The sequence below is a fragment of the Toxorhynchites rutilus genome, chromosome 2, assembly GCF_029784135.1.
Source record: "Toxorhynchites rutilus septentrionalis strain SRP chromosome 2, ASM2978413v1, whole genome shotgun sequence".
Classification (NCBI taxonomy): Eukaryota; Metazoa; Arthropoda; class Insecta; order Diptera; family Culicidae; genus Toxorhynchites; species Toxorhynchites rutilus.
Window position 1 is genome coordinate 259,103,692 of NC_073745.1, and position 27,847 is coordinate 259,131,538.

The 27,847-nt window shown below is 38.3% G+C and overlaps 1 protein-coding gene across 1 annotated transcript in view; it reads left to right on the forward strand.

Annotated features, from left to right (window-relative positions):
- LOC129769553 (adhesive plaque matrix protein) overlaps nucleotides 1-27,588 on the forward strand; it is a 74,572-nt gene extending 46,984 nt beyond the window's left edge. The window contains exons 6-10 of the mRNA XM_055771897.1: nucleotides 15,495-15,537; nucleotides 15,596-16,016; nucleotides 16,072-16,812; nucleotides 26,816-27,049; nucleotides 27,116-27,588. Of these exons, the coding sequence (XP_055627872.1) occupies nucleotides 15,495-15,537; nucleotides 15,596-16,016; nucleotides 16,072-16,812; nucleotides 26,816-27,049; nucleotides 27,116-27,250 (1,574 nt within the window). The 3' untranslated portion in view covers nucleotides 27,251-27,588. The remainder of the gene's footprint in view (nucleotides 1-15,494; nucleotides 15,538-15,595; nucleotides 16,017-16,071; nucleotides 16,813-26,815; nucleotides 27,050-27,115) is intronic.
- Nucleotides 27,589-27,847: the final 259 nt, after the last annotated feature.

The following is a 27,847-nucleotide window of genomic DNA, read 5'->3' on the forward strand; positions in this document are numbered from 1 at the left end:
CCGATCTGTTAAGAAATGTTCGAGTTATAAGCATTCGAAATACGGGTAGAGTTAGCACACAAATCGGCAGAACAAATGTATGGAAAAAAGGAAATTCTTCCAGTTTTCATGAATTTAAACCATTTAAAGATTAGCGAATTGTTATGCATAGCATATCAAACTAATCTTAAAGAATTTTCGATTCGATTGGTATGCAAATCATGAGAATTCGTTCACAATGAAAATGAAAATACAGGGTTTTCCAACTTTAAATTCCGAAAGTAAATTGAAATAAAACACACTTAGAATTCGAATTTCGATGAAACTTTTATGTCAAATTAAAGTTTGGTTTATGCCATTATGTGTGAAATACAACATCATTCAAATGTCCACCTAGGGCTTCCTCGCACACCTTGATCCGGAACAGGTAATTTTCGATGACTTTTCGGCACATATGGGGCGGTATCTCGGTCATAACTTCACGAATGTGGTCTTTCAAATGTTCAAGAGTTTGCGGAGAGTTGGCATAGACACGGTCTTTCGCATAACCCCACAAAAAAAAGTCTAGCGGATTCAAATCGCATGATCTGGACGGCCAATTGGCATCACCAAAACGCGAAATTATGCGTCCCTCAAATTTCGTTCGCAACATGGCCATGTTCGGTCGTGTTGTGTGGCACGTGGCGCCGTCCTGCTAAAACCACATGTCATCCGTATCCATATCTTCAATTTGTGGCAAAAAAAATCGGTTAACATGCGGCCATAGCGCTCACCATTCACCGTTACCGTCTCGCCGTCCTCATTTTCAAAGAAATACGGCCCGATGACTCCACCAGACCATAATGTGCACCAAACAGTGACTTTTGGCGGATGCAATGGCCTCTCAACAATCACGTGTGGATTTTCTGAGCCCCATATACGGAAATTTTGGGTGTTCACATAGCCACCGAGCTCGAAATGTGCCTCATCGCTGAAGAAAATTTGATGCGAAAATTCAGCATTTTGCTGCTGTTGTTCGTTCACCCAATCGACGTATGCCCGACGCATTCCATGGTCACCACGCTCTAATGTTTGTAGCAGTTGGACTTTATATGGATGTAGGTGCAAGTCCAAATGCAAAATTCGCCACAATGATGTGTTTGACAAACCCAATTGCTGAGCACGCCGTGGAATCGAAACATTCGGGTCATCCTCCACACTGGCAGCAACAGCAGCAATATTTTCGGCCAAACGCACATTACGATGATGCACAGGTTTCACAATATCCGCTACGGATCCAGTTTGTTCGAATTTACACACTACATTAGCGATTGTGTGCTCTGTAGGCCGTCCATGACGACCAAAATCCGTCCGTAATGCTCGAAAAACATTTGCCGGTTTTTCATCATTTTTATAGTATAATTTAACAAAATTAACACGTTGTGCGATGCTAAAACGATCCATATTGTAAAATGGCAGACATTCAACTAACGATATGACGCTTTGGTTGACAGCTATGTGAAACGGTTATCAGCGCAGGGCTGTATACTTTCGGAAGCCCGAAATGGAAAACCCTGTAGTTATTAATAGAAACGTGACCTGTTTTCTGATTTGGCACCCTTCCTGAAAAATTGAAAATATACATTCAAAAAAGGGTTTTTCGGAATTAAAATCCAGTTTTCTTAGAAACGTATTTTTTAATATTCTGTGGCTGTTAGGACATTAGTCATTCAAGCATACTTCAATTCTTCGAAATAGATTTGGGCTAATTTTTGAAAAGGGGCCAATTTTTTTCTATATTTTTTACAAATCGTATTAGCTATCTGTATATTTTTCCGGATTTACAAAAAAACTGTTTTGTTTTGTTTGTTTTCGAAACTATTTACTATTTATGTTTAATTCGTAACATTTTTGTGTGTAAATTCATGCGATTGACATGTTCAGCAAACTTTTTTTTCTATTTAGAGACATGCTAAGAATATGTCAATCCTGAGAGATTACACACAAAAATGTTACACATGAAACATTAGTCTCCATGTAAAAACGCCAAATATTTCAAAAGCTATAAGAGATAGAATGTTGACGTTATTGACAAAAGTTCATATTTTAACATAATCTGAAGATACCGAATAGACTTTACATTTTTAATCTAGACTTTCATTCAACTGTTCCTTTTTTCAAGGAAAACATGAAAGAGCTATTGTTCAAAAACACTTTTTCATTGTGAAAGTGTCCATATTCCTATAGGCTATTTTTATATTTTTTTGAGAACTGAGAAAATTGAGAAAAATTAATTTAAAATATAAAAAACATTAGCGTAAATTTTTTAATAACTTTTTATTTTGAACTTAGACAATTTTCTATATTTTCTTTCTTGAACCAAAATGTTGTAGGTTCTATAGTTTTTAAGTTAGTAATTTTTGAAAAAGCTCAAGAAAAAATGTGGGCCTTTTCAAAATGTTCTCTTTTTTTTTTAATTTCAAGTATGCAAAGTTGCTCAAATTAAATTGGTTTTACACATGACGAATTTCATGCAGCACCATTTCAGATAGCAGTAAAACGTTGTGGGTGTAAAGACATGAGTCATTTAAGCAACTTTGCATACTTGAAATATTCGTAAAATAATTAGGCTACTTTTTGGAAAAAGCCAAACAAAATTTTCATAATTTTTTACAACAAAATATAACTTAAAACCTATGTTACCTACAAAATTTATGTCAAAGGATGAAATGTAGGAAATTGTTTAAATTTTCACAAAAAATATTAAAAAAATTTTGAAAAAAAAATTCGCTGACAAAAAAGTTTTTTTAAAAATTAAAATTAATTTTTCTCAAAAACGTATTTTTTTTAAATTCCGTAATATATATATGAATAGCCCCTTAAATTTCCAATAAGTCGTCCATACATCGGAAGATGGGCACTTTTACAGGGAAAAGGTTTTTCGAACAACAACTTTTTCATGTTTTCTTTGAATTTTGTTTAAAATCAAGATAGCGATATAATGTATTCGACAAAGTCTTAGATCTTGTTAAAATATAAACTTTTGTCGAACACATCAACATTCTATATGTTATAGATTTTGGAATATAAGTCATTTTTGTATGAAGACTCCTGAAAAAAATAATGTTTTGCTCGTAACAATTTTGTGTGTAAATTCTCACGTTTGACATGTTCTTGACATGTTTCTAAATAGAGAAAAGTTAGCAGATCATGCAAAATGTAACGAATAGAACTTTAATAGCATTTTTTCAAAGAAAAAATAAAAAAGTTATTGTTCGAAAAACTTTTTCCATGTAAATGTGCCCTTCGTCCGATGTATGGAAAACATGTTGGAAATTTTAAAGGCTATTTATATCTATTTTTTGTAGAATTTTAAAAGCATATTTTCTCGAGAAAAATAAATTTTAATTTTCAATTTTATTTTACAATGAATTTTTTTCCAAAAATTTTCAATGAAAACCTAAGTAATTTCCTACATTCCATTCTCTGACCAACTTTTTGTAGATCTTATAGTTTTAATTAAGATTTTTCGAAAAAAAAAGTTGAAAAAACTCAAAATTTAAAAAGAAACCTACAAAAAAATCTATCAGACCTACAACATTTTAGTCAAAGAATTACCAATGCATTTTTTGAAAAAAATTACTTCGAAAAAAAAATATTTTGAAAATTAAAATTCATTTTTCTCGAATACATAAGCTTCTAAAATTCTAAAAAAATAGATATAAATACCCCTTAAAATTTCCAACAAGTTTTTTATACATCGAACGAAGGGCACATTTATATGGAAAAAGTTTTTCGAACAACAACTTTTTCATTTTTTCTTTGAAAAAAATGATATTAATGTTCAATTCGTTACATTTTTATGTATAAATTATAGCATTTTAAATGCTCTCTTAACTTTTCTCTATTTAGAAACATGTCAAGAACATGTCAAACGTGAGAGTTTACACATAAAAATGTTACGAGCAAAACATTAATTTTTTCAGGAGTCTTCATAAAAAAATGACTTATATTCCAAAAACTATAAAAGATAGAAAGTTTATGTCTTCGACAAAAGTTTATATTTTAACAAGATCTAAAACTTTGTCGAATGCATTATATCGCTATCTTGACTTTAAACAAAATTAGGATAAGTTGTATTTTTTTCAAAAAAAATATGAAAAAGTTATTATTCGAAAAAACTTTTTCCCTGTAAAGTGCCCATCTTCCGATGTATGGTCGATATGTTGGAAATTGTAAGGACTATCCATGTATATATTTATGGAATTTTTAAAAAATACGTTTTTGAGAAAAAATAATTTTAATTTTTTTAAATTCCCTACATTTCATCCTTTGACAAGAATTGTGTAGGTGTCACAGTTTTTAAGTTATAAATTTTTGTAAGAAATTAAGAAAAAACATTTGGCTTTTTCCAAAAAGTAGTCTAATTCTTTTTCGAATATTTCAAGTATGCAAAGTTGCTCAAATGACCCATGTCTTTACATCCACAACGTTTCACTGCTATCTGAGATGGTGCTGCCAACTCCTAAGACGAGTTGGCATGAAATTCGTCATATTGTCATATTGTAAACATCATTTTAAAACACATCATCACGAACTTGACAAACATTTGTCTAAACAAAACTTGTCATTATCATGATCCCACTCAAAGTTATTGATATTTTTCTCTAAAAAAACTTTTCATTCGTTTTTCGTTGTTCCTAGGGCAAACATGAAAAAAAAACTTTATTTGTGTCAAAAAGGGAATATTCGACTCTACATAATGTGAAAGTTTCAAAAATATGTTAGTGTTTGTATTTGATCAAACTAAATTCGAAATCATGAGTTTTTGGATTTAAAAATATTATTAACTTTGAGTAAGATAAAGATTTTGAAAAGTTCTGCATTTCAAAATGTTTGTCATGATTAGCTCTGAAATTCATCCGGAGACAGTTTTGATACAGAATGCAAAATACAGAAGATAGAGCAAAACTGTTTTTTTCATGGTCATCCTAACGCAACTTTTTTTCCCTTGTTGATTGTGAATCACTGCGTCCATTATTTTGAACTATTGTGGTATAACGCAACTTAAATAGAAAGCGCTAAAAACAACTTTTTCGAAGATCGTTCTAGACAAAATCTTTTAACGATCTAGACAAAAAAGTTTTTGAAAAGTTGTTACATACCGTGGAGAGCTTATTTTCATGTTGCTATTTTTGACAACATGAAAATAAGCTCTCCACGGTATGTAACAACTAACAAAAGACATTTTTCAAAAATTCATAACTTGTGAGCTACTGAACCGATTTAGACGGTCGACATATCAAATTAAAGCTATGTAATTAGCTAGGCATTCTTTGAAAAATTCAAAAATTTCAGGTTTTGGTTTTGTCATTATTGATTGTATTTGTTTTTTTTTTTATAGTTTTCATGGTCTCGGAACCAAGGGCGCTATATTTTTTTATATATATTTTTTGGGAACCTGAGGATTTTTCACATAACATATCTCGAAACTAGGGAGGCGTTATTTTTCTTTTTTTAATTATGATTTTTCAAAGTTACTCGATGGTCCAAAAAATCATTCTTCCCTTTCAAAAATGACTGTTCCAAAAATGATTTTTTTCAAAAATGTATTTCTTTTGAAGTGCTGGACCGATTCAGATGATCGACATATCAAATTAAAGCCTACTAGCTAGCCTTTTCTGAAAAAAATTACACAAGTGCCAATTAATTGGATTATAGTCAAATATATCCAGTCTAGTCGCATATAAAATATTGAACGAAAACTGAAAACATGTTAACTTTGAAAAATCATAACTTAAAAACGAAAAATAACACCTCTCTGGTATTCGGATATATTATGCTTTCAGAAAAAAATATAAAAAATATGGCGCCCTTGGTCCCGAGACCATGAAAACTATAAAAAACAAATACAATCAATAATAACAAAAACATAATTCGAATTTTCTGCAACTGTAGTGTTTTTCCACAAAAGACCAGCTAACTGGCTTTCATTGAATATGTCGAACATCTGAATTGGTCCAGTGGTTCGAAAGTTATTATTTAAAAAAAAGTCATTTTTGGCAAAAATAAAAAAAATGATTTTTTTAAAATGGAAATGGTCAGCCTAACAAAAAAATTAAAAAATACGGGTCTAATAGTTAGCGATAGAGAACGAAACTGCCACTTTTTACGAAAATCTGAGAACTACTATATCGGTTTCGCATGGAATAGCTGTATAGATAGAGTTAAATATAGTTCGACTTTGTTGTAGCCTCAGTTATTTTAAGTTTATGTAGAACAATTTTTTTTTTTACATAATCGATATAACGCTTTTTTTTTCCTGAGTTGCATTAGCGTGACCATGAAAAAAGCGTTTTTTCGTCCTTACTTTTATATCTTAAATTCTATATTGAAACTGTCTTCGAACGACTTTTAGAGACAATCCTACTCAAAGTTATTGATTCTGATGAATCGGTGAAGTAGTTCAAAAGTTATGCATTTTCGGAAAAAATGGGAAAATATGATTTTTCGGACCACCCTAAAACGGAAATGATCACCCTAACGAAAAAATAAGAAATATAGGTTTAATATTTCAAGATAAACAACAACAAATATACCACTTTTAACGAAAATTTTGGCATCATTTTTGAGCTAATGTTTTGCATAGGGTATATTCTCGTGCAACTCAACATTTCGTAGCATGTTCCGAATAAAATGATGGCTTGAGGAAAATATTTTCAAAACGGCCTGGTTCAGATAGCTTTTCCTCAACACGGATGCACAGTCAGAAGTGCAATGAAGTACTTCAGAATCATTTACTGCTGTTTTTGCATCAAAAACACCGTGATAATTGGGTTATTTGGCATCAATTCATAACATCCGGAAAGTCAAAGCATGGTTTATTGAATAGGAGCTTCAGATTCTAGACTGGTCAGCTTATTTACCAGATCAAAACCCTATCAAAAAATATGAGGAGTGATCGTACGAATAGTAGATGCAGCTTACAAGCAGTATAAAAGATTTGAAGAACTTAAACGAACAATATCCTCTGCGTAAAAGGAGATATACGCTACAACCTGGCGCAGCTTGGTTAAAACCGCCCCGAATGGGTTATATGAACTGACTGAGAACTAAAAATGACCTATGAATTAGAAACTTATTGTAATTCATGTGAAATTGACGTTAATTTTGTAAAGGAGTGAGAGTTTTTCCATCTGGTTCTATAGTTATAAAACACTGGAATTTTTGTTTTTTGAATGTTGCGCCTGGACACAACAATAAAGCTCAAATGGCCAGTCTTTTAAATGAAGATATTTGTTATATCCTACACTATACACCTCAATTCAACCGACTTTTTACATATCTCTGGAATCTCAGAAAAAATGAGTGATTCTACAGTTGTGAAACGCAGTGCATCTGTAAGGTTGTGTACACCAGTGGTCAAATAGTGTGATGTTAATGGCTAAAACAAATGAGCCACTCACTGACAAATTTCTGGAAGGCCGGTAGTATTCATACGGAAATCGCCTTCGGATAATCGGGGTTCTACTGTATCTATTGGAGAGAGAAATCTCTCCACAGTGTCCGTTCATTGCAGTGTCTGTTCTCGGCATCTCCATATCGAGCAGTCGATTTACACGCGATTGTTTCGCATTGGTATATGAAAAGTGATGCCTCGCCAAACGCATTGGTTGTTCGATAGTAAGCACAAGAATGCGTAAATCAAATTTATGTAAAAATGGGAATGATTTCCGTTCTTATCAATTTCAGCTATATCATTCGCTATCCAACTCTTGACGAGTAAAGTTCAGTGTCGTTATTGTGCGTTGCCACTTTTACTATTGTGCGACTGGTATAGTGTACGAGTGAAGGTCATTGCTGTCCGCTTTCGAATTGACCTTTTGTGAAGTGGAACAAAGGAAGCAGCGCTCTTGCAGCTTGCAGCCCTTGGCGGCTGTTGAACATTGACATAACGGGATCGCCATCGTGTGGCTGTCGTTAACGGGAATTATCATCACGTGACCGTGTGAGCTATTCTTGCGCTATTGTGTTGATCCATAGCGCGTAGCCTCTGTCTCTCCCTGGTTAGGGCAGTAGAGCGCAGTATCGGAACAACTTTTATATTAAGGTACACCTATTTAATATTAATATTATTATTCAACTCATTTGTTCATTGTTTAATATTATTATCATAATTTATTTTTGTTTTGTTATTTTTTTTTCGAGATTATTGTTAAAATCAATAATATATTAGAAATAAGACAAAAATTTTTGTAAAATGGAGGATAGTGGAGGATCTCCAGAGATGGAGATCTCCGATAATGAATCCCATTTAAGATCTGGGAAAAAACATAAACGAGTCCCTCAAAAAGAAGATAATTCTTCTGGGGACGAATCTGCTCATCCTTCCAAGCCCCCCTCTAAGAAAATAGCAAGCCTCCCTTCTGAACCCACTGTTACTTCCACTCCCCCTCTCCCATCATCGATTTCGCTTCCTCCTTCTGATGTTTCCGATCCAACCCAATCCTCGTCCTCGTCCTCGTCTTCTCCCTCTGTTGTCTCCGCTCCACGTGTCAGAGTTTATCCAGAAGATGCACCTGGAACTGGCCCGTGGGTTGTTTTCCTCCGGCCAAAACCGAAAGGAAAAAACCTTAACGTGATTCAGATCATGAAAGATCTGGCCAGATACACTTCTGTATCTGAAATTCGCAGGGTTAGACCGAACAAATTGCGGGTTGTCGTGAATGAACGGAAACACGCAAACGAGATTATTGCTGACCAACACTTCACTCTCGAATATAGAACATTTATACCCTCCCATAACGTAGAAATTGAGGGGGTGATAACTGAAACGGGTCTGACGAGCGAACAAATAAAAAAAGAAGGAAAAGGCAAGTTCAAGAAGCTTCCCTCAATGGAAGTAAAGATCTTGGACTGTCGCCAACTCGGGAAACTCTCCCATGATGGGGACCAAACTAAATTTACGCCGTCAGACTCGTTTCGAGTCACCTTTGCTGGTGCCGCCCTCCCTGACTACGTTATGGTGGACAAATTGAGACTACCTGTGCGACTCTTCGTGCCAAAGCCCATGACTTGCAACAAATGCAAGTCAGTTGGTCACACTTCAGATTATTGTGCCAACAAGGAGCGCTGTGCCACTTGCGGAGAGCAACATGAGGGGAAATCCTGCAGTGCGACTGAGCATAAGTGTCCATATTGCGCAGGATCCCCACACGCGCTCTCAGCTTGTGAAACTTACAAGAGTCGCTGGGAGAAACAGAAGCGCTCTTTAAAGGAACGCTCGAAGCGCACTTTTGCGGAAATTTTAAAGGGCGCTTCTCCACTGGCCCAACAACAACAACAACCAATCTCAACACACAATATCTTTTCCACGTTGCCAGTTGATGAAATGGAAGCGGACACAGCTAGCGGGGGCACACCGTTTATTTTCAAAGGGAATCCCCGGCGCAAAAATGTGACCACTCCCAAAGTTCAAGAACAAGTCCCCCCGGTGATACCCCCAGTTAGCTTGCCTAAAAAATCGAGTGCAGCGGACAAGCAAAATCAGGTTCCTCCTGGCTTCCGTGGGAATAGTTCACCTTCGAACTACCCATCACTCGAGGGGACATCAAAAACCCCAACTGTCCCTGTTTTTCCGTCTAGCTCAACTTCCCAATCGGGATTTATAAAGTTGTCTGACCTTTTGGATCAAATCTTCAAGTGTTTTAATGTTTCCGACTCCATCAGAACCCTTGTCATCTCAATGCTTCCAGTATTAAAGACAATTTTACAGCAATTGATGCAAACATGGCCCCTCCTTGCAATGATTATCTCTCTTGATGTCTAATTCAAATAGAGAGGTCGGAGATATCACTGTTTTACAGTGGAATTGTCGTAGTCTTATCCCTAAATTGGATACATTCAAATTTTTAATTCATAACTTCAATTGTGATGTTTTTGCTCTGTCCGAAACTTGGCTTTCTTCGCGAGATGATATCTCTTTCCACGATTTTAATATTATACGCTTGGACCGTGATGATAGATACGGAGGGGTGCTTTTGGGGATCAATAAGTGCCACTCATTTTTTCGAATTGACCTTCCACCTATTGGAGGGATCGAAGCTGTTGCTTGTCATGCAAACATCAGAGGCAAAGACCTCTGTATTGTCAGCTTGTATTGGCCTCCGAGAGCTGCGGTTAGCCGCAAACAACTTGATGACATGTGCTCACTCCTTCCTGAGCCACGATTGATCTTGGGAGACTTCAACTCTCATGGAACTGCCTGGGGGGAACAGTACGACGACAATCGTTCATTGTTGATATATGACCTTTGTAACAACTTCAATATGACCGTTTTGAACACTGGGGAAACAACACGTGTGCCTAAACCTCCTGCTAACCCAAGTGCTCTTGACCTCTCGCTTTGCTCGAATTCACTATCGTTAGATTGCAAGTGGAATGTAATCCAGGACCCCAACGGTAGTGATCACTTGCCAATCAAAATTTCCATCACCATTGGGTCGAATTCTTCTGAATCTATAAACATGGCATATGACCTCACAAGACACATTGACTGGAAAAAATATACGGACGCGATTGCTCTAGCCATCAATTCCAGAGATGGTTTACCTCCATTGGAGGAGTATAACTTCCTTTCTCGTTTGATCTATGACAGCGCGGTTCGCGCTCAAACGAAACCCATCCCAGGTTCCACTATTCGTCGAAGGCCTCCCAATCTATGGTGGGATAGCATATGTTCCAAGCTTTATGTAGAAAAATCGAATGCATTTAAAGCTTTTCGGAAACGTGGAACCCCTGAAAATTTTCAGACGTATTTGGACCTTGAAAATCAATTTAAAAACTTGATCAAAGGGAAAAGCGTGCTTATTGGCGAAATTTCGTGGGAGGTTTGTCACGAGAAACGTCAATGAAAAAATTATGGAAAGTGGCTCGAAACATGAGAAATCGCTCTTCAACGAATGAAAGCGAAGAATATTCACATCGATGGATTTTTAATTTTGCACGGATGGTTTGTCCTGATTCCGCTCCTGTGCAAAAAATTGTTCGAGATATACCACAAGATAGGTGCGATCTTGATTCCGAGTTTTCGATGGTAGAATTCTCTCTTGCTCTCCTTTCATGTAACAATTCTGCTCCGGGATCGGATAGAATTAGGTTCAACTTGCTGAAAAATCTCCCTGATGTGGCGAAACATCGCTTGTTGAACTAATTCAATCGGTTTCTGGAGCATAATATTGTTCCAGATGATTGGAGACAAGTACGAGTTATAGCTATTCAAAAACCCGGAAAACCCGCGTCCGACTTCAATTAGTACCGCCCAATAGCAATGCTGTCTTGTATACGGAAATTGTTGGAGAAAATGATCTTGTTTCGCCTTGATCGATGGGTTGAAACGAATGGCCTACTCTCAGATACACAATATGGGTTCCGCAGGGGCAAGGGGACGAATGATTGTCTTGCGTTGCTTTCTTCAGAAATTCAAATGGCTTACGCCGAAAAAAAACAAATGGCTTCAGTATTCTTGGACATAAAGGGGGCCTTTGATTCTGTTTCAATAGAGGTTTTGTCAGACAAATTACACTCTCGGGGTCTGCCGCCTCTATTGAATAATATGTTATACAACTTGCTTTGTGAGAAACATTTGAACTTTTCTCACGGAGATTCGGCAGTAAGTCGGGTCTCTTACATGGGCCTCCCCCAGGGCTCATGTTTAAGCCCCCTTTTGTACAACTACTATGTAAGCGACATCGACAATTACCTTACACAAAATTGCAGCCTAAGACAACTTGCAGATGATGGAGTGGTGTCTGTCGTAGGATCAAACGAATCCGACCTGCAAGGACCCTTACAAGATACTTTGAACAATTTTTCAACCTGGGCCATTGGGCTAGGGATCGAATTCTCCACGGAGAAAACAGAGATGGTGGTTTTTTCTAGGAAGCATAGACCACCAAGACCAAAGCTTCAACTTTTGGGTAAACCGATCACTCATGCTATGTCATTCAAGTATCTTGGGGTCTGGTTCGACTCCAAATGTACTTGGGGGGCCCATATTAGGTATCTGAGTAAAAAATGTCAACAAAGAATAAACTTTCTCCGTACAATTACCGGCACCTGGTGGGGAGCCCATCCCGAAGATCTTATTATGTTGTATCGAACAACTATTCTCTCAGTGATGGAGTATGGCAGTTTCTGTTTTCAATCAGCTGCCAAAACACACCTCATTAAACTCGAGCGAATTCAGTATCTTTGTCTCCGTATTGCGTTGGGATGTATGCCCTCAACGCATACCATGAGCCTCGAGGTTTTGGCAGGCGTACTCCCACTAAAAGATCGCTTCAATTTATTATCTCTTCGGTTCCTCATCCGGTGTAAGGTTATGAACCCATTGGTGATCGGAAATTTTGAGCAGCTGATCGAGCTAAATTTTCATTCTGGATTCATGAGCTCATATCATGAATTCGTCTCCATGCAGGTTGATCCTTCTTCGTATATTCCCAACCGTGTTTGTTTTCCTGACTACATCAATTCCTCTGTACATTTCGATCTGTTCATGAAGGAGAAAATCCATGAAAATCCAGATTATCTTAGATTGGGGTTCGTTCCTACAATCTTCAATGCAAAGTATGGGCGTATCAATTGTGATAATATATACTTTACTGATGGGTCCTCTATGAATGAGTCCACAGAATTTGGAGTGTTCAACGTATTTTTTAGCACCTCACACAGTCTTCAGAATCCTTGCTCGGTATATATTGCTGAATTGGCAGCGATATACTGGGCGCTGGACAGCGTCGCCTCACGACCTGTTGAACACTATTACATTGTAACGGATAGTCTTAGCTCTGTCGAAGCTATCCGTTCAGTGAGGCCGGAAAAGCACTCGCCGTACTTCCTTGAGAGAATACGAGAAATTTTGAGTGCTTTATCCAGACGCTGTTATGTCATTACCTTTGTCTGGGTCCCTTCACATTGCTCAATTCCGGGTAATGAGAGGGCTGACTCATTGGCAAAGGTAGGTGCAATTGAAGGCGATATTTATCAGCACCTTTAATGAATTTTATTCTTTAGTTCGCAAAAATACCATCGCTAACTGGCAACGCAAGTGGAATGAAGATGAATTGGGCCGGTGGTTTCACTCGATTATCCCTAAGGTTAGCCTCAAACCGTGGTTCAAAAGTCTAGACTTGAGTCGGGACTTTATTCGCACCTTCTCTCGACTCATGTCCAATCACTGTTCGTTAGATGCACTACTCTTTCGTTTCAATCTTGCCAGCAGCAATCTCTGCGTTTGTGGCCAAGGTTATCACGACATCGAGCGCATTGTTTGGTCGTGCGAGGTGTATCTGGTCGCCAGATCGAATTTAGAAAACTCCCTTCGGGCCCGAGGAAGACAGCCCAATGTGCCGGTGAGAGATGTGTTGGCTCGGTTAGACCTTGATTACATGTCCCATATATATGTTTTCCTTAAAGCTATAGATCTTCGTGTGTGATTGCCCCTACATCCTTATACCCTCCTTTACTTCCTTTGCGGATAATTCGTCCCCTTGCTATAAATAGTAGAATAAGTTGAAATGTAAATACACTATAGATATACGAATAGATTTATAAAATGAGTGTTCATCAACATTGTTACAATTTCCTTATATCCCATCCTTCTCCTAAAAATATGTCACCCTCCTAAACTCGAGTACACCGCGAGTAATCGGTTTTCCACCTTACTAACCATAGATGTAAGAAAATTGTTTCTATATATATATAGTTTTAAAAATATATTTAAGAATTCGGCTCCTTTAAACTTAAGTAACTGAGCCTGTAAAAAATAAACGAATTAAAAAAAAAATAAATTTCAGCTATTTGGGGGCTGTCGAATTGTAGTGTATGGCATGTAACGGGTATTTCTATAGGGACGCTACAAAAGTAGACCGATAGGGGCATCAAATGACGTCATATTTTTTTCCCGCTCTCTTGACATTTCTCTTCAGTAAGATTTGCCATTTCATAATGCAAAAAATGTACGCTCCAACAACGAGTCGAGATTACTAAAATTTATTACCAAAATTTGGAGTCAATGGCCTCAACTTTAAGAGCGTTACGTTCAATTTATGGTCGTTATAATCGTCCTGCCAGATCAACAATTGAGAGTCTAGTGGAAAATTTTGAATCCACAGACATACTACAAAATGTTCCTGTGCCAGTGAGATAATGAAGTGCCCGTAGTGTCGAGAATATTGCTGCCGCTAGCGCATCAATTGAAGAAGACCCAAATCAGTCTCCCACATGTCGTTCTCAAGCGTTGGGCATCTCTGTGACGTCGTTGTGGCGAATTTTGCGAAAAGAGCTTGGCCTACATCCTTACAAAATCAAATTGACGCAAGAACTGAAGCCGCTTGACCACCAGAAGCATCATATGCTCGTGAATTGGGCTGAGCAACAACTTGAAAATGATCCAGACTTTCATCGACAATCATCATCTTCAGCGATAAGGCTCATTTCTGGTTGAAAGACTTTGTCAATAAGCAAAATATGCGTTATTGGTCAGGCAGCAATCCACACGTACTCCATGAGTCACCATTGCATCCCGAAAAAAAAATCGGTTTGGTGCGGTTTATGGTCCGGCGGCGTCATTTACTGTGGGGCTACGTCAAGTCTATGGTCTATGCCAACAAGCCAGCGACGATTGATGAACTTCGTATCGGCCGATTTATGCTTGAAAACCGTCGAAAATTGGGTTCAGCGTCTGGAATTCTGCAAGCGTGATCGTGGTGGCCATGCAAAAGAAATCGAGTTCCATACATAATGGCATCAAATCCTTTAGAACAAATCTTAGAGAATTTCCGATTCGATTGGTTTGCATTTTTCTTTCAGAAGATCTATAATTGTTTGAATATCGGCAAAATTTTGCTCTTTTAATTTCTTTTGTCTATTCACAATTGTACTAATCTATGAAAACGCATAGTAGTTTTGATACAAAGTAGAAGGCCCTATTCCTGTTATTATTTTTTAAGTATCAAATCATACTAAGATTTGTATTCCAACTTTCTAAAATACATGTAAACAACTACAGTCTCTTTGGTTTTTGACATTTGAAATGTACACTGGATTACTTTATTACACGATTTTTTTGCGTGATTTTATTTTACGCAAAAGCTTGTACGAGTGTGGTTGTGACGAGCGCGCGCCGTTGATGGGGCAATCTTTTTTTTACGCGATTCTCTCGAAATCACGCGATTTTTTTTTTGCCCGCACGCATCAGTCGCGTGAAAAAAAAAATCAGTGTAGCTTAATATTTTCCCTAGAAAGTTCATATATTTAATATCTTTCATTCGCTTTAAAATGATCGTAAAACGATATCTTTCATTTACTGTAAAATGATCGACTATCGGCCAACTGATTTTAAAGTCAACGAATTCGACGATATTTTTCAAATCACCCTACTTCGAAAACATACGTTCTAAAAAAATTGCGACTGTCTTTTGTCATGAAACTTTTTAATCAATTACTCATTTTTTTTTTTAAATACCCAATTTCAGGCCAGAGGAGCCTACACAGAAATGGAATCGATTCAGGATTAATGTAAGGGTTTTCCATATATATTCAAGAGTTTCCTTTAAAACGCTCAATATTTTCACAGCGAACCTGGCACAAAAATCGTCAAAACAACAACCACATACTCCTCGGCTGGTGGCAAACAACCCGTATCCCGAGAACTGGTCTTCGATTCGCCCGGAAGCTACGAGGTTCGTCAATCGCGATCACGACAGCGCAGTCCATCGTACGAGAACTCCTCGACTGTAGTGAAGAACGTCTCCTACAGTTCCGACAACAGTGGAATTTACGGAGGAATCAATCGCTCCCGCACGGTGACGCCGGTTCGCTCCGAACAGTATTACACCGAGACGCGAACCGTTTCGCCAAATTCAGATGTGGTACCACCGAATGTACAGTACAACGAGACGGTCCTGGTTGATACGGCTCCAGCCGCGAAGGCACTGGCCAATATTCCGATCTCGGGGGATATTTTACCTCGGCCAAATACGAAAGTGACGACTACTGTGAGTATACTAATGTAATCACATTAGTGCTAATATTGAACAAACTTTTTTTCAGGTGAGAACATACACGTACGAAATTCCTCCCGAAAGCGATCTGAATCAAACGCTATCTTACCGAAACGAGTCGTTTAACCAGAGTAGCAACACCGTTCCGGCGACTTATCCAGGGCGTGATTTGTCTCCAACGCAACACGTCAATCCAAGTTCGAGAACTGTCATTGTCAAAAACGAGTCTATCAACACAACGAACAACGTCCAGGAGTACCCAATACCGACCATCGTAAATCATCAGCTTCCACCTAACACGGCCAAAACAATATACTACAAGAAGGATACCAAGCAGTCAAACACACACTACTATCCGGAGCATCCAAATGGTCCGCATCCTACAAATTTCAAAGCAATCGAGGGTCCTCCCGCAAGTGACCATCATCCTCCACCACACCCGATCAAGTACACGAACGATCCATCCTATCCTCCGCCACCACCGTCGACAAACACATACATCTACCGCGAGGAACGCACCACCAACAACACAACCAATCGCTATGGATCGCCAGTGCCTATCGTGGAGTATCCCGATCGACACGGAACGTACCCACGGGAACCTCAGCCACCGCCGACGGTGACGTACAAGTACAGCTCGACCACTACCAATGCTACCAGGAATATGTACCCTCCACCGGAGGAACGGGAACCACTGCTGCAGCCGTTCCCCACCGATGGTATCCCGCAGAGCGAAGTCGACGGCAATCCACCCAAGCGGGTTGAAGACCTCATGGCCACACTAGGAGAGGTGAGTTGGTTGGTTTGAATGCGCATACTTTTCGCACCATCCTTTTTGGTCCGAAACCACTGATTTGGCCTCTATATTTCTGTCTTGTTACACTACTGAACCACATCAACTGTCAGAAATCATAGAAACAGAATCTTCATATACCACTCAATGCTGAAGTCGTCAAAAAAACAAATATTTTTGGGTAATATTGATGGATTAATGGCCTTCACAATTTAAGCGATAACTTTCCTAAAACAAATTCTAAAAATCATCGGGAGCCACAATAATTTGACCAGATCTTCACATTGGCGAGGGTCGTTTGGAAAGTCCCTGTAAACAAAAAAAAACTACCCAATTGTATGGAGTAAACAATTTTTATTTTTCAACATAGTCCCTTTCAGTCTTATACACTTAGTTCATCCCTGCTCTAGTTTGTTGACTTCTTCCGAATACACTGGATTCTTTGTTGACGTCTTCCAAGAAGGGTTCCAAATCAGAAAACAGGACACGTTTTTATGAAATACTAGCTGACCCGGCAAAATTCGTCCCGTCCAAAATTTGCTTTTTGTTATCAATACCTTCAAACATTCACGTTTTCTTACTATGAGCAAGTTCATGGGTCCAATCGCAGAACTGTTCATTGATTATCATTATTTGTCCATCTATTTTTTAACAATAAAACAAAAATTGAACGGAGAAAAAATATTCATAACTAGAATAGTTAAGAGCTGATGCAGTGAAAGGGTTAAAAAAATGAGTGGGTTATATCTAAGATATAACGGCAAGGTTAACGTGGGACTACCTTAGCTTAGAATCATATGTTTGTATTGATTAAATTTTTGATTGAATGAAACAATTTCCGAATTCAGTTGAATCTAATATATTTGCTTTGTGAGTAAAAAGATTGTATGATGCCATGCAAAGTCAATTCATGCATTGTGATAGATTATGTTCTTCATTACAAGTAAATTTAGGACTGTCATCCTTTTACGTTTGGTATGATGGCATCTTGGTTTCGAAGTCTTTGTTAGGCAAACGCATTTCAGTCGGAACAAAAATGTCCCCGATTTTAATGAATTCATGAATTCAATGCCAATTTCCCCAGACACTCTGGTTCTGAAGTCTGTGTTGGGGAAACACATTTCAGTCGGAACAAAAATGCCCCCGATTGGCATTGCAAATACATGTATTGCCATGCCAATTTCCCCACGCTCCGTGGATTTGAAGTCTGTGTTAGGGAAACACATTTCAGTCGGAACAAAAATACCCCCAACTTTCATGTCTTTGCAATGCAGATTTCCCCAAGGCTGCTTGGTGTTGATGGCTGTGATGGGGAAACCGTAAATCAGGCCAATCAAAACAAGGCAGTTAGGGCGTTTAGATAACGCTTAACATTTTACAGTTATTCAATTTTTTCTCTAATGAAAAATAACATTTTATCAATTGCGATAGAAGCGTAAAAATATTCCCTATCAATTGATGCAAACATCTTTCCGATCCAGTAAGAAATGTTCGAGTTATAAGCATTCGGAATCTTTCATTCCCTGCATGTTCTGTATTTAGGTTTTAATTTTACCCCCCATATACTCCGGTTAGACGTAGTCCCACGTCAAAAAGTTATGCCATGGCGTACACGATTCCAGCCCTTCTGATTATCTGAAATAAAAAAAAGCAAACAAATTCCGAATCAGTAAAGATGTCGCTATCTCATGAACCTCGGACAAATCAAAAACATGTTTTTTGGCAAAATGGCAGCCGTTTGAAAAACAAAATGCGGTTTTAAACGTTTTTCATTACGTTTCCCGATTTTTGAAAAATAGTGAAAGTAGAACTTGAGATATCGTGTACGCCAGTTTGAAAAACAGGAAGTGGGTTATATCTATGGTATAACTGCAAGGGTGACGTAGGACTATCGTTGATTTGTTGACTTATCGTTGAAGTTGAATCTGAATTCATTCTGAATGAATGAATATTTGGGGGACTTCGAAAACGAGAGCGTTACGTTGGAGGCAAAAGTTTTTATGCATCCAATATTGGATACGGAATTATCCTACTGATGGGGAAGAATAATCTTCAGAAGCTATCCTGTTAATTGCGATTGATTGGAAAATCACAAAACCAAATGTATTTGGTCACAGTGTTACATGGATAGAAAACATTCAAATAAACTCTTTCACATGAATGTGAACTGGCAGATTATTTTCAGTAACGATTAGATATTTCCACATTTTCCTCGATACTGGAAGCCCACCAGTGGTTAATGCTAACTCGATAGCCATCTGTTAATAGCACATGATTGAAACATATTTGGTCACAGTGTTACATGGATAGAAAACATTCAAATAAACTCTTTCACATGAATGTATTTTTAAATTCCCAGAGGAACTGGCAGATTATTTTCCGGATCTTTCTCGATGCTGAATGGCATCCAAACGGAAAGAATTCCGTGCGTGTATGTGTGTGTATAGCAGCAGCTTCGATGGTCACCTTCTCTTCTCCTGAAAAATAGGCTTCTCTGTGCTCCCTCACAGTTTCAAACAAACTGCTTGCGTTTCAGGGCAGATCTCGATCCTTCGCCGACCAGCACCCTTAGCAACGCACCCTGTCTTGTCGTTGTCCTCACGAAAAATGAATGCGCCTCACCACCAGAATATCGCTTAAGTATGCTTTTTGTGCGTGATTGAATCGAGAGAAGACGTGGTTTACGATGGCAATTTGGAAGGCAAACTAGAGGGGAATGAACTCTCTGAGCACGGAACTTTCGGCGACTGAACAATAATCGATTGCGGGCGTATACAATATTGGATACGGAAATATCCTACTGATGGGGAAGAATAATCTTCAGAAGCTATCCTGTTAATTGCGATTGATTGAAAAATCACAAAACCAAATGTATTTGGTCACAGTGTTACATGGATAGAAAACATTCAAATAAACTCTTTCACATGAATGTATTTTTAAATTCCCAGAGGAACTGGCAGATTATTTTCAGTAACGATTAGATATTTCCACATTTTCCTCGATACTGGAAGCCCACCAGTGGTTAATACTAATTCAATAACCATCTGTTAATAGCACTTGATTGAAACATATTTGGTCACAGTGTTACATGGATAGAAAACATTCAAATAAACTCATTCACATGAATGTATTTTTAAATTCCCAGAGGAACTGGCAGATTATTTTCCGTATCTTTCTCGATGCTAAATGGCATCCAAACGGAAAGAATTCCGCGCGTGTATGTGTGTGTGTAGCGGCTGCTTCGAGATCTTCCCAGGGAACCGTTTGTGGCATCACTCTCCTCCTGATGGATTCCCTTCTGGCCTAAGGTGCACAAACAGGCTCTTGGTGACACCGTTCATCCGCGCTTTCATGATAAACGAAGAGCTTCACCACAACAGCGACAACATGCTCCAATCGCTGTTCAATTTGAACTGAGTGGATTTCCGAGCGGCGCTCGCTTATATACCGATTGGTGATTTCAATAGCCTGTTTTGAAAGCAAATTTAAGACTATTGATTTTTTGGATCAGAAAATAACAAGTATAGAACGCGTAGACATTTTATCTTTCGAATGAAGTGTTTATCATACCATTTCGTTCAGTTGTTTAAGAGCTGTTAACGCTCAAAATCTCGGTCTCCGGCGTAACGCTTTCGTTTTCGAAACTTTGATTTTACACCCCGGTATTAAAATGAAAGACGTAGTCCTACGTCAAAAACTAGTTTCGAGAAAAACGCGTTTGAGGTTCATTGTTATGGTCGTAACCGCATCACAAAAATGGCTCTAACTCGGTAAATAATAGGGTTTTCGATAAGTCCTTTCTAGGGTATATTCTTGAATGCCTAAACTACAGAAATATGAAGGATTTTTTTGTTTTTTTTTCAAATTTCTAGACTAGAATACTCCCTTAACACTAAATTGCCCAAGCAAGTCATTTTGACTGATTTTCATTTTCAATTGTAAAAATAATAATGATACTTTATGACACAGATACGTTTATTAATAAATTGAGCTTGAGCTTGGGTAGACTGTACAATTCGTAGTTGCTCTCCGTGATTGACCTGAACCAACCAAATTGCACAAAGAACACACAGAATGACGCTTGGGACTAGCAAATCATTCTCGTTGTGCAATTTTCGGTGATTCGATCTTTAAATGGTCAATAACGACGCCGGCCACGTCCTTACAGTCACCAGGGGAAGGGAAGGAATGTTAGTATGATATCCGCCGCCCGAAAGCCAGAAGAGTCGCCTCTATAGCGTGGTTCCCTAGCGTTCATCGTGGGAGGGGATAGTTGTTAGTGGGAAAAGGTAAAAGTCAGGATTTACTGAGGTAAGTGATGTGATTATGTAAAAGCATATAACTCCATTAGTGGCGATGGATAGTTACTTTTGGGAAACCTGAGAAGGTCACCGAGAGAGCTCCTCTATTATTCAACGCTCGACCTCTTTATATATCTTCAATCCTAGCGAAGGAGGGCAACCTGAGAAGGTCAGATTTAAAATCAATCGAGGCGATGGAGGAATATCTCTGAACAACCTGAGAAGGTCGCGTCCGGAAGTAAAATATACGTGATTTGTTTTTGAGTTTTAGGTTACATTAGCATCATTTTCTTAGTTCAAAAACAAAATCCAGATGTCTCACCGATCGTTTACGTTTTGCGTTAGATCGCCAATTGGCGGGTTTTCCAAGGTAGTTCTCACATGCAGGAATCGTGCATTTTTCTACTTGTGTTTGATTGTGCTCTCGAATTTCCTTCTTTAATTCAACCGTTGTCAACATTTTTATAGTTTTCACTACTGAAAGAGGTAAATAAATAACATGTTATATATAAAATTGCGCAGAATTAAATTTCTTACAAACTCATCGCAATCAAATAATCTTTTATGATTATAACATTGTAATTTATGGAAAAAACTACAAATCTTCCATAAGCTCACATGGCAAAAATTAAAACCAGCATCACTTTCACCGCAGCGCCGCCTAGGTGTAGATTTGTACGTTAGATCGCCAATAGAGAGGCACGGTCTCGCGCTGATGTTATGCTTTAAAAAAAGAAGCAGGGCCTGATCACGAACACCACCCCACGATGAAAACGGAATGAAGTGTATTGGCGATCTAACGCAAAACGTAAACGATCGGTGAGACATCTGGATTTTTGTTTTTGAACTGAGAAAATTATGATGAGGTAACCTAAAACTCAAAAACAAATCACGCATATTTTACTTCCGGGCTTTCCAAGGTAGTTCTCACATGCAGGAATCGTGCATTTTTCTATTTGTGTTTGATTGTGCTCTCGAATTTCCTTCTTTAGTTCAACAATTGTCAACATTTTTTTATAGTTTTCACCTACTGAAAGATATAAATAAATAACATGTTATATATAAAATTGCGCAGAATTAAATTTCTTACAAACTCATCGCAATCAAATAATCTTTTATGATTATAACATTGTAATTTATGGAAAGAACTACAAATCTTCCATAAGCTCACATGGCAAAATTTAAAACCATCATCACTTTCACCGCAGCGCCGCCTAGGTGTAGATTTGTACGTTAGATCGCCAATATAAACTTGCATAAAATTCACTTCACCCTCACAGCGAGATGGCACTCCTGATCAGGCACACATACTGTGGAAGAGAACGAATTCATAACATTTCTATGGCGAAAATAAAACACTATGAGAATTATTGCTTATATATTAGGCTGTCAAAAAAGTCCTGCGGTATTTCCGCGAGGTGTCGTTGTAAGCGCGTAGTTCTAGTTGTATTCATTGTATCGAGTCATACTATAGCTTGTTGGAAAGGTATTTTTGCGCGCAATTATATAGTCCTTGAGAGTGTTTTGTTTGGTTAAGTCGTTCGTGAGTTATAGTGTCGCTAATATGGAGCAAAATAAAGAGAAAATCCGACATATTTTACAGTACTACTATGACAAAGGCAAAAATGCATCTCAAGCTGCCAATAAAATTTGTGCAGTTTATGGACCCGATACAGTTTCCATTTCCACCGCACAACGATGGTTTCAACGTTTTCGTTCTGGCGTAGAGGTCGTCGAAGATGCGCCACTGCTGGGGATAAGTCATCAAACCGTTATTAACCATTTGAAGAAGCTTGGATTCACAAAGAAGCTCGATGTATGGGTGCCACACACGTTGACGCAAAAAAACATCTTTGACCGTATCGACGCATGTGAATCGCAACAAAATCGACCCGTTTCTGAAGCGGATGGTGACTGGTGATGAAAAGTGGGTCACTTACGACAACGTAAAGCGCAAACGGTCGTGTTCGAAGCCCGCTGAAGCGGCTCAGACGGCGGCTAAGCCCTCATTAACGGCCAGGAAGGTTCTGCTGTGTGTTTGGTGGGATTGTCAAGGAATAATCTATTATGAGCTGCTTCCCTATGGCCAAACGCTCAATTCGGACCTGTACTGCCAACAACTGGACCGCTTGAAGGTAGCACTCATGAAGAAGAGGCCATCTTTGATAAACAGAGGCCGCATTGTCTTCCATCAGGACAACGCCAGGCCACACACTTCTTTGGTGACGCGCCAGAAGCTCCGGGAGCTCGGATGGGAGGTTCTTTTGCATCCGCCGTATAGTCCGAACCTTGCCAAGTGACTATCACCTGTTTTTGTCCATGGCGAACGAGCTAGGTAGTCAGAAGTTAGCCACAAAAGAGGCCTGTGAAAATTGGCTATCCGAGTTTTTTTGCCAATAAGGAAGCGAGCTTCTATAACAGGGGTATTATGAAGTTGGATTGTAACTAATTTTATGAACAAATGAAAATTTCAAAATTCAAAAAAAAATACCGCAGGACTTTTTTGACAGCCTAATATGAAAAATAAATTTGATCATACAATTTGAACACTTTTCATTTTACGCTCAATCCCCCAAGATTAATTTTCCGGTAGAATGGAAGTAACTTCTTTTTCACAGAATTTCTCACAGAAATCACTAGCCGAAAATCAACTAACAACGCGCTCAAAATACACCGAATAGAGTAGAAACACGATACTACTTCGAGTGCTAACTATGCAGTTTGTAGTTGAATTCACAAATTTCTCCCTGTGTCTCACAGCGGCAGCTCGCGTTATCCTTATAGACCAATACTTGCGCACAAAACCGCACTTTACAGTGTACACATGGGATAACGAAACAAATACTTCCACTCACAAAATCGAGCGCGTTGATAACTTTGTGTGGTGATAATAGCACTACATAAATCTCAATTGCGATTGCTATTGTGCTTCTGGCAACCATTCACTGATTTGAACTTGGTATAAAACAACTGGTAGAGAGCCAGCACATCACTGGATATTAATATATTTTCATCTAAAGCGCTATTTGATTTCCAGAACGCACCCCTTATTACACACACACATGAGCACGGTAATAAACACGTCTCTACACTTAGAAAAATCCTCGGTCGAAAACTACCAAATACATTTGGTAATGCAAAATTAGTAGAATGTACAAATTTTTTGTACATATTGTCAACAAACCCGCATCCGTACCAGGGATTAGTATATTTTACTCGATAACATTAGTAAACTTGGATATTGTCATATCTTAAAACTGGTGAGAAAAGCGCGTATTAACCATTTTCATTGTTCCCATAAGGCAATACGGAGCTATAATAAGGATATAATTATGATACGTGCATTTTCGGCGAGAAATTGTAGCCGATATTGGGCTTCCGATTCATGGTTCTGCTTGACATATGTGTTTTTTAGTACGGTCGAAAATGACTATAGATTGGTAGTATTTACCAAAAAATTCGTTATATTTACTAATTATTTCTCTCAGTGTACGTGAACCCGAGCGAACGACTACCACAATTATGAAAAAAAAACAGGAAGTGGGTTATATCTGTGGTATAACCGCAAGGGTGACGTAGGACTATCGTTGATTTAGTGATCATTTGTTTTTAGTTGCATCCGAATTAATTCTGAATGAATGAATAAATGAAGACTTGGGGGACTCTGGGGGAAAACGCGAGTGTTACGTTGGAGGCACAAGGTTTTATGCATATGATATTGCATACGAAAATATTCTACTGGTGGGGAAGAATAATCTTCAGAAACTTTCCTGTTAATTGCACTTGATTGAAAAATCACAAAACGAAATGCAATTGATCACAGTATTATATGAATAAAAAACATTAAAATGAACTCTTTCGCTTGAATGTAATTTTTAATGGCAGATTATTTTTCAGCAACGATCACATCTTTCCGGATTGTTCTCGATGACCAGCAAACGAAAAGAGTTGCGCGCGTGTGTGTGTGTGCGGAACCAATTTTCGATGCTGTTACTCTCTTGGTCGCCTTCTCTTCTCCTCCTGATGGATCGGTTCTTCTGCGCTCCCTTACAGTTCCTAACATACTGAATGCGTTTCACCACCAGAATATCGCTCAAGTATGCTTTATGTCCGTGATTGAATCGAGAGAAGGTGTGGTTTACTATTGCAATTTCGAAGGCAAACTAGAGGCGAATGAACTCTCTGAGTTTGAAACATTCAGCGAATGAGCAATAATTGATTGAAAATTATATGATTTTCGCGATGCGAAACATTTTTCGTTGTGCGCGCATCCAACATTGGATACGAAAATATCCGCAGTATTATATGAATAGAAAACACTAAAATAAACTCTTTCGCTTGAATGTAATTTTCAATACCAAGGGGAACTGGCAGATTATTTTTCAGCAACGATCACTTGTTTCCGGATCCTTCTCGATAACCAGCAAATGAAAAGAGTTGCGAGCGTGTAAGTGTGTGTGTGTGTGTGTGTGTGTGGCAGTTGCTCCGATGCCTCAAGCGGAACCAATTTTCGACTCCTGATAGATTCCCTTCTGGTCTAAGGTGCACAAACAGGCTCTTGGTGACACCGTTCATCAGCGCTTTCATGATAAACGAAGTTGGCTTCACCACAACAGCGAACACATGCTCCAATCGCTGTTCAATTATAAGCGCTCGCTTATATACCTCTTGGTGATTTCAATAGCCTATTTTGAAAGCAATTTTAAGGCTATTGAAACAAGTTTTTGGATGAAAAAGTAACAAGTATATAACGCGTAGACATTTTATCATTCGAATGGAGTGTTTATCATACCATTTAGTTTAGTTGGTTAGGAGCTATTAATGCTCAAAATCTTGATCTCCGGCGTAACGCTTTCGTTTTCGAAACTTTGATTTTACACCCCAGTATAGAAATGAAAGACGAAGTCCTACGTCAAAATGGCCGCACAAACGGACTAACGAATGAAAAATCTTCACTTGAAATAAAGATGAACTTTTGTTGTTGAATTTAAACGAATTCAATTTAAATATACGTTCACTGATGCAGAAGCTCACTCTCTCGCGAAATTTATATACTTTTAGCCACAAAGGCGACTTGAAACAAGGCCACTCGTAGGAATGAAACACAGACGTCTAGTCTGCACGAACGCCAAACCCGAACTCCAAATACGTTTATTAATAAGTTGTACAAAAAGTTACAACTTTTTAAGAAATTATGTCATAGTTATTTTGCTAATTGAAATTGAAAAGCAGTCAAAATGACTTGGGCAATCTAGTAGTAAAAAGTTATTTCAAAAATGTCGATGCATTCTAAAAAATAAAAGTGATAAACGAGCGGATTGAATAATATAATTCCGAAGGACTACGTCGAAAATGCGGTCGTATCCTAGTTACAACCCTTTACAATTTTTTATGTGATTTTTCACGCAATATTTTAGGCGATTTTCTCAAAATTACGCAATTTGTTCTAACGCGATTATTTTTGCGGACACGCATCAATCGCGTAAAAAAAATCCATGTACAGGGAAACTTTGATATAACGTACTCTCGATATAACGTACATTTTACCTCGATATAACGTACACAACGACATTCGTTATTTAATCACAATCAAATTCATGTCACAACGCACGTTTAGCGTTGTGGTCAAACTTCACTCGCTGTTGAGTTACAATCCCATACAACAATTGCATTAACAATATAAACACTTCCCATTTCAGAACGGCCAGGTAACTTACATGTCGAAGCACACACACCACACCAGCGAGAACGGAACCGGTCCCAAGAAACCTCGGGGCCCATCGCCCCCGAAAAAGGCTCCAATCGATGAACCAGTCGATAGCAAAGCCGCCCTTGTGTCATCGAAGAATATCGCCGGTCCACCGGTGTACTACCCGCCAGGACACGAGATGTTTGCCAAGAAGGAAAGTGAAGGTGGCGCATGGCGGGCGCAGGTGAGCCGCATTCTCTATTTGCGATATTGTTATAGAAATTTGATTGCGAAATATATATTTTTGCAGGGCGAGTATGCAAGGGCAAGCGGAAAGTACATGTACGAAGCGGAGAGCAAATCCAAAACCACGTCCAAGTCCGGGGCGGCGGTCGTTCCGGTGTGTCTACCACTTTGCTGCGCCATGCCGTGCAGCATTATGTGAAGCGCCAGCTGCAATTTTGTTGTTTCGGTTTTGTATAATGCAAATAGCTTAGAGGGAGCAATAAGAAATTGTACGGAAACATATTTACCCCGAGCATTAACAAAGTTAATTTTTCAACGAAGGATGAAAGTGCCATGCTCACCCTTGGGTTTAGCTGTGGGGGATTTGTGGTGGTCTCCGCATGGAACGGAACCTGGCAATTACTATATGAATCTAGCGATTATGTAACGAGGAACGATGCGCTTGTATTGTCTAAAACCACTGTGCCAATTAACGATATTATTATTTTGTTATCAATGTATACATTCTAATACAAAATAAATCCACTGTTCGAATAATTTCCTCAGTCGTTTCAAGAAAAATTGTGTTTCCGAACGAAATTGAACAAGTTTTTTTTTCAGGATGAAAAAAGGCAAAATCGATTGAAAGAGTAATTTATAAGAAAAGTATTTTTTACAAAATGAAGAACAGTATGGCAAATCAATGAGATTTTTTGTTCAATTAAAATTTTTGTATTGTGTATTCAATGTTGTTTAACACTAAATCTACCAGAGTGGTCAAATGGCCAAATTTGACCAGAAACATGTTAACACACCC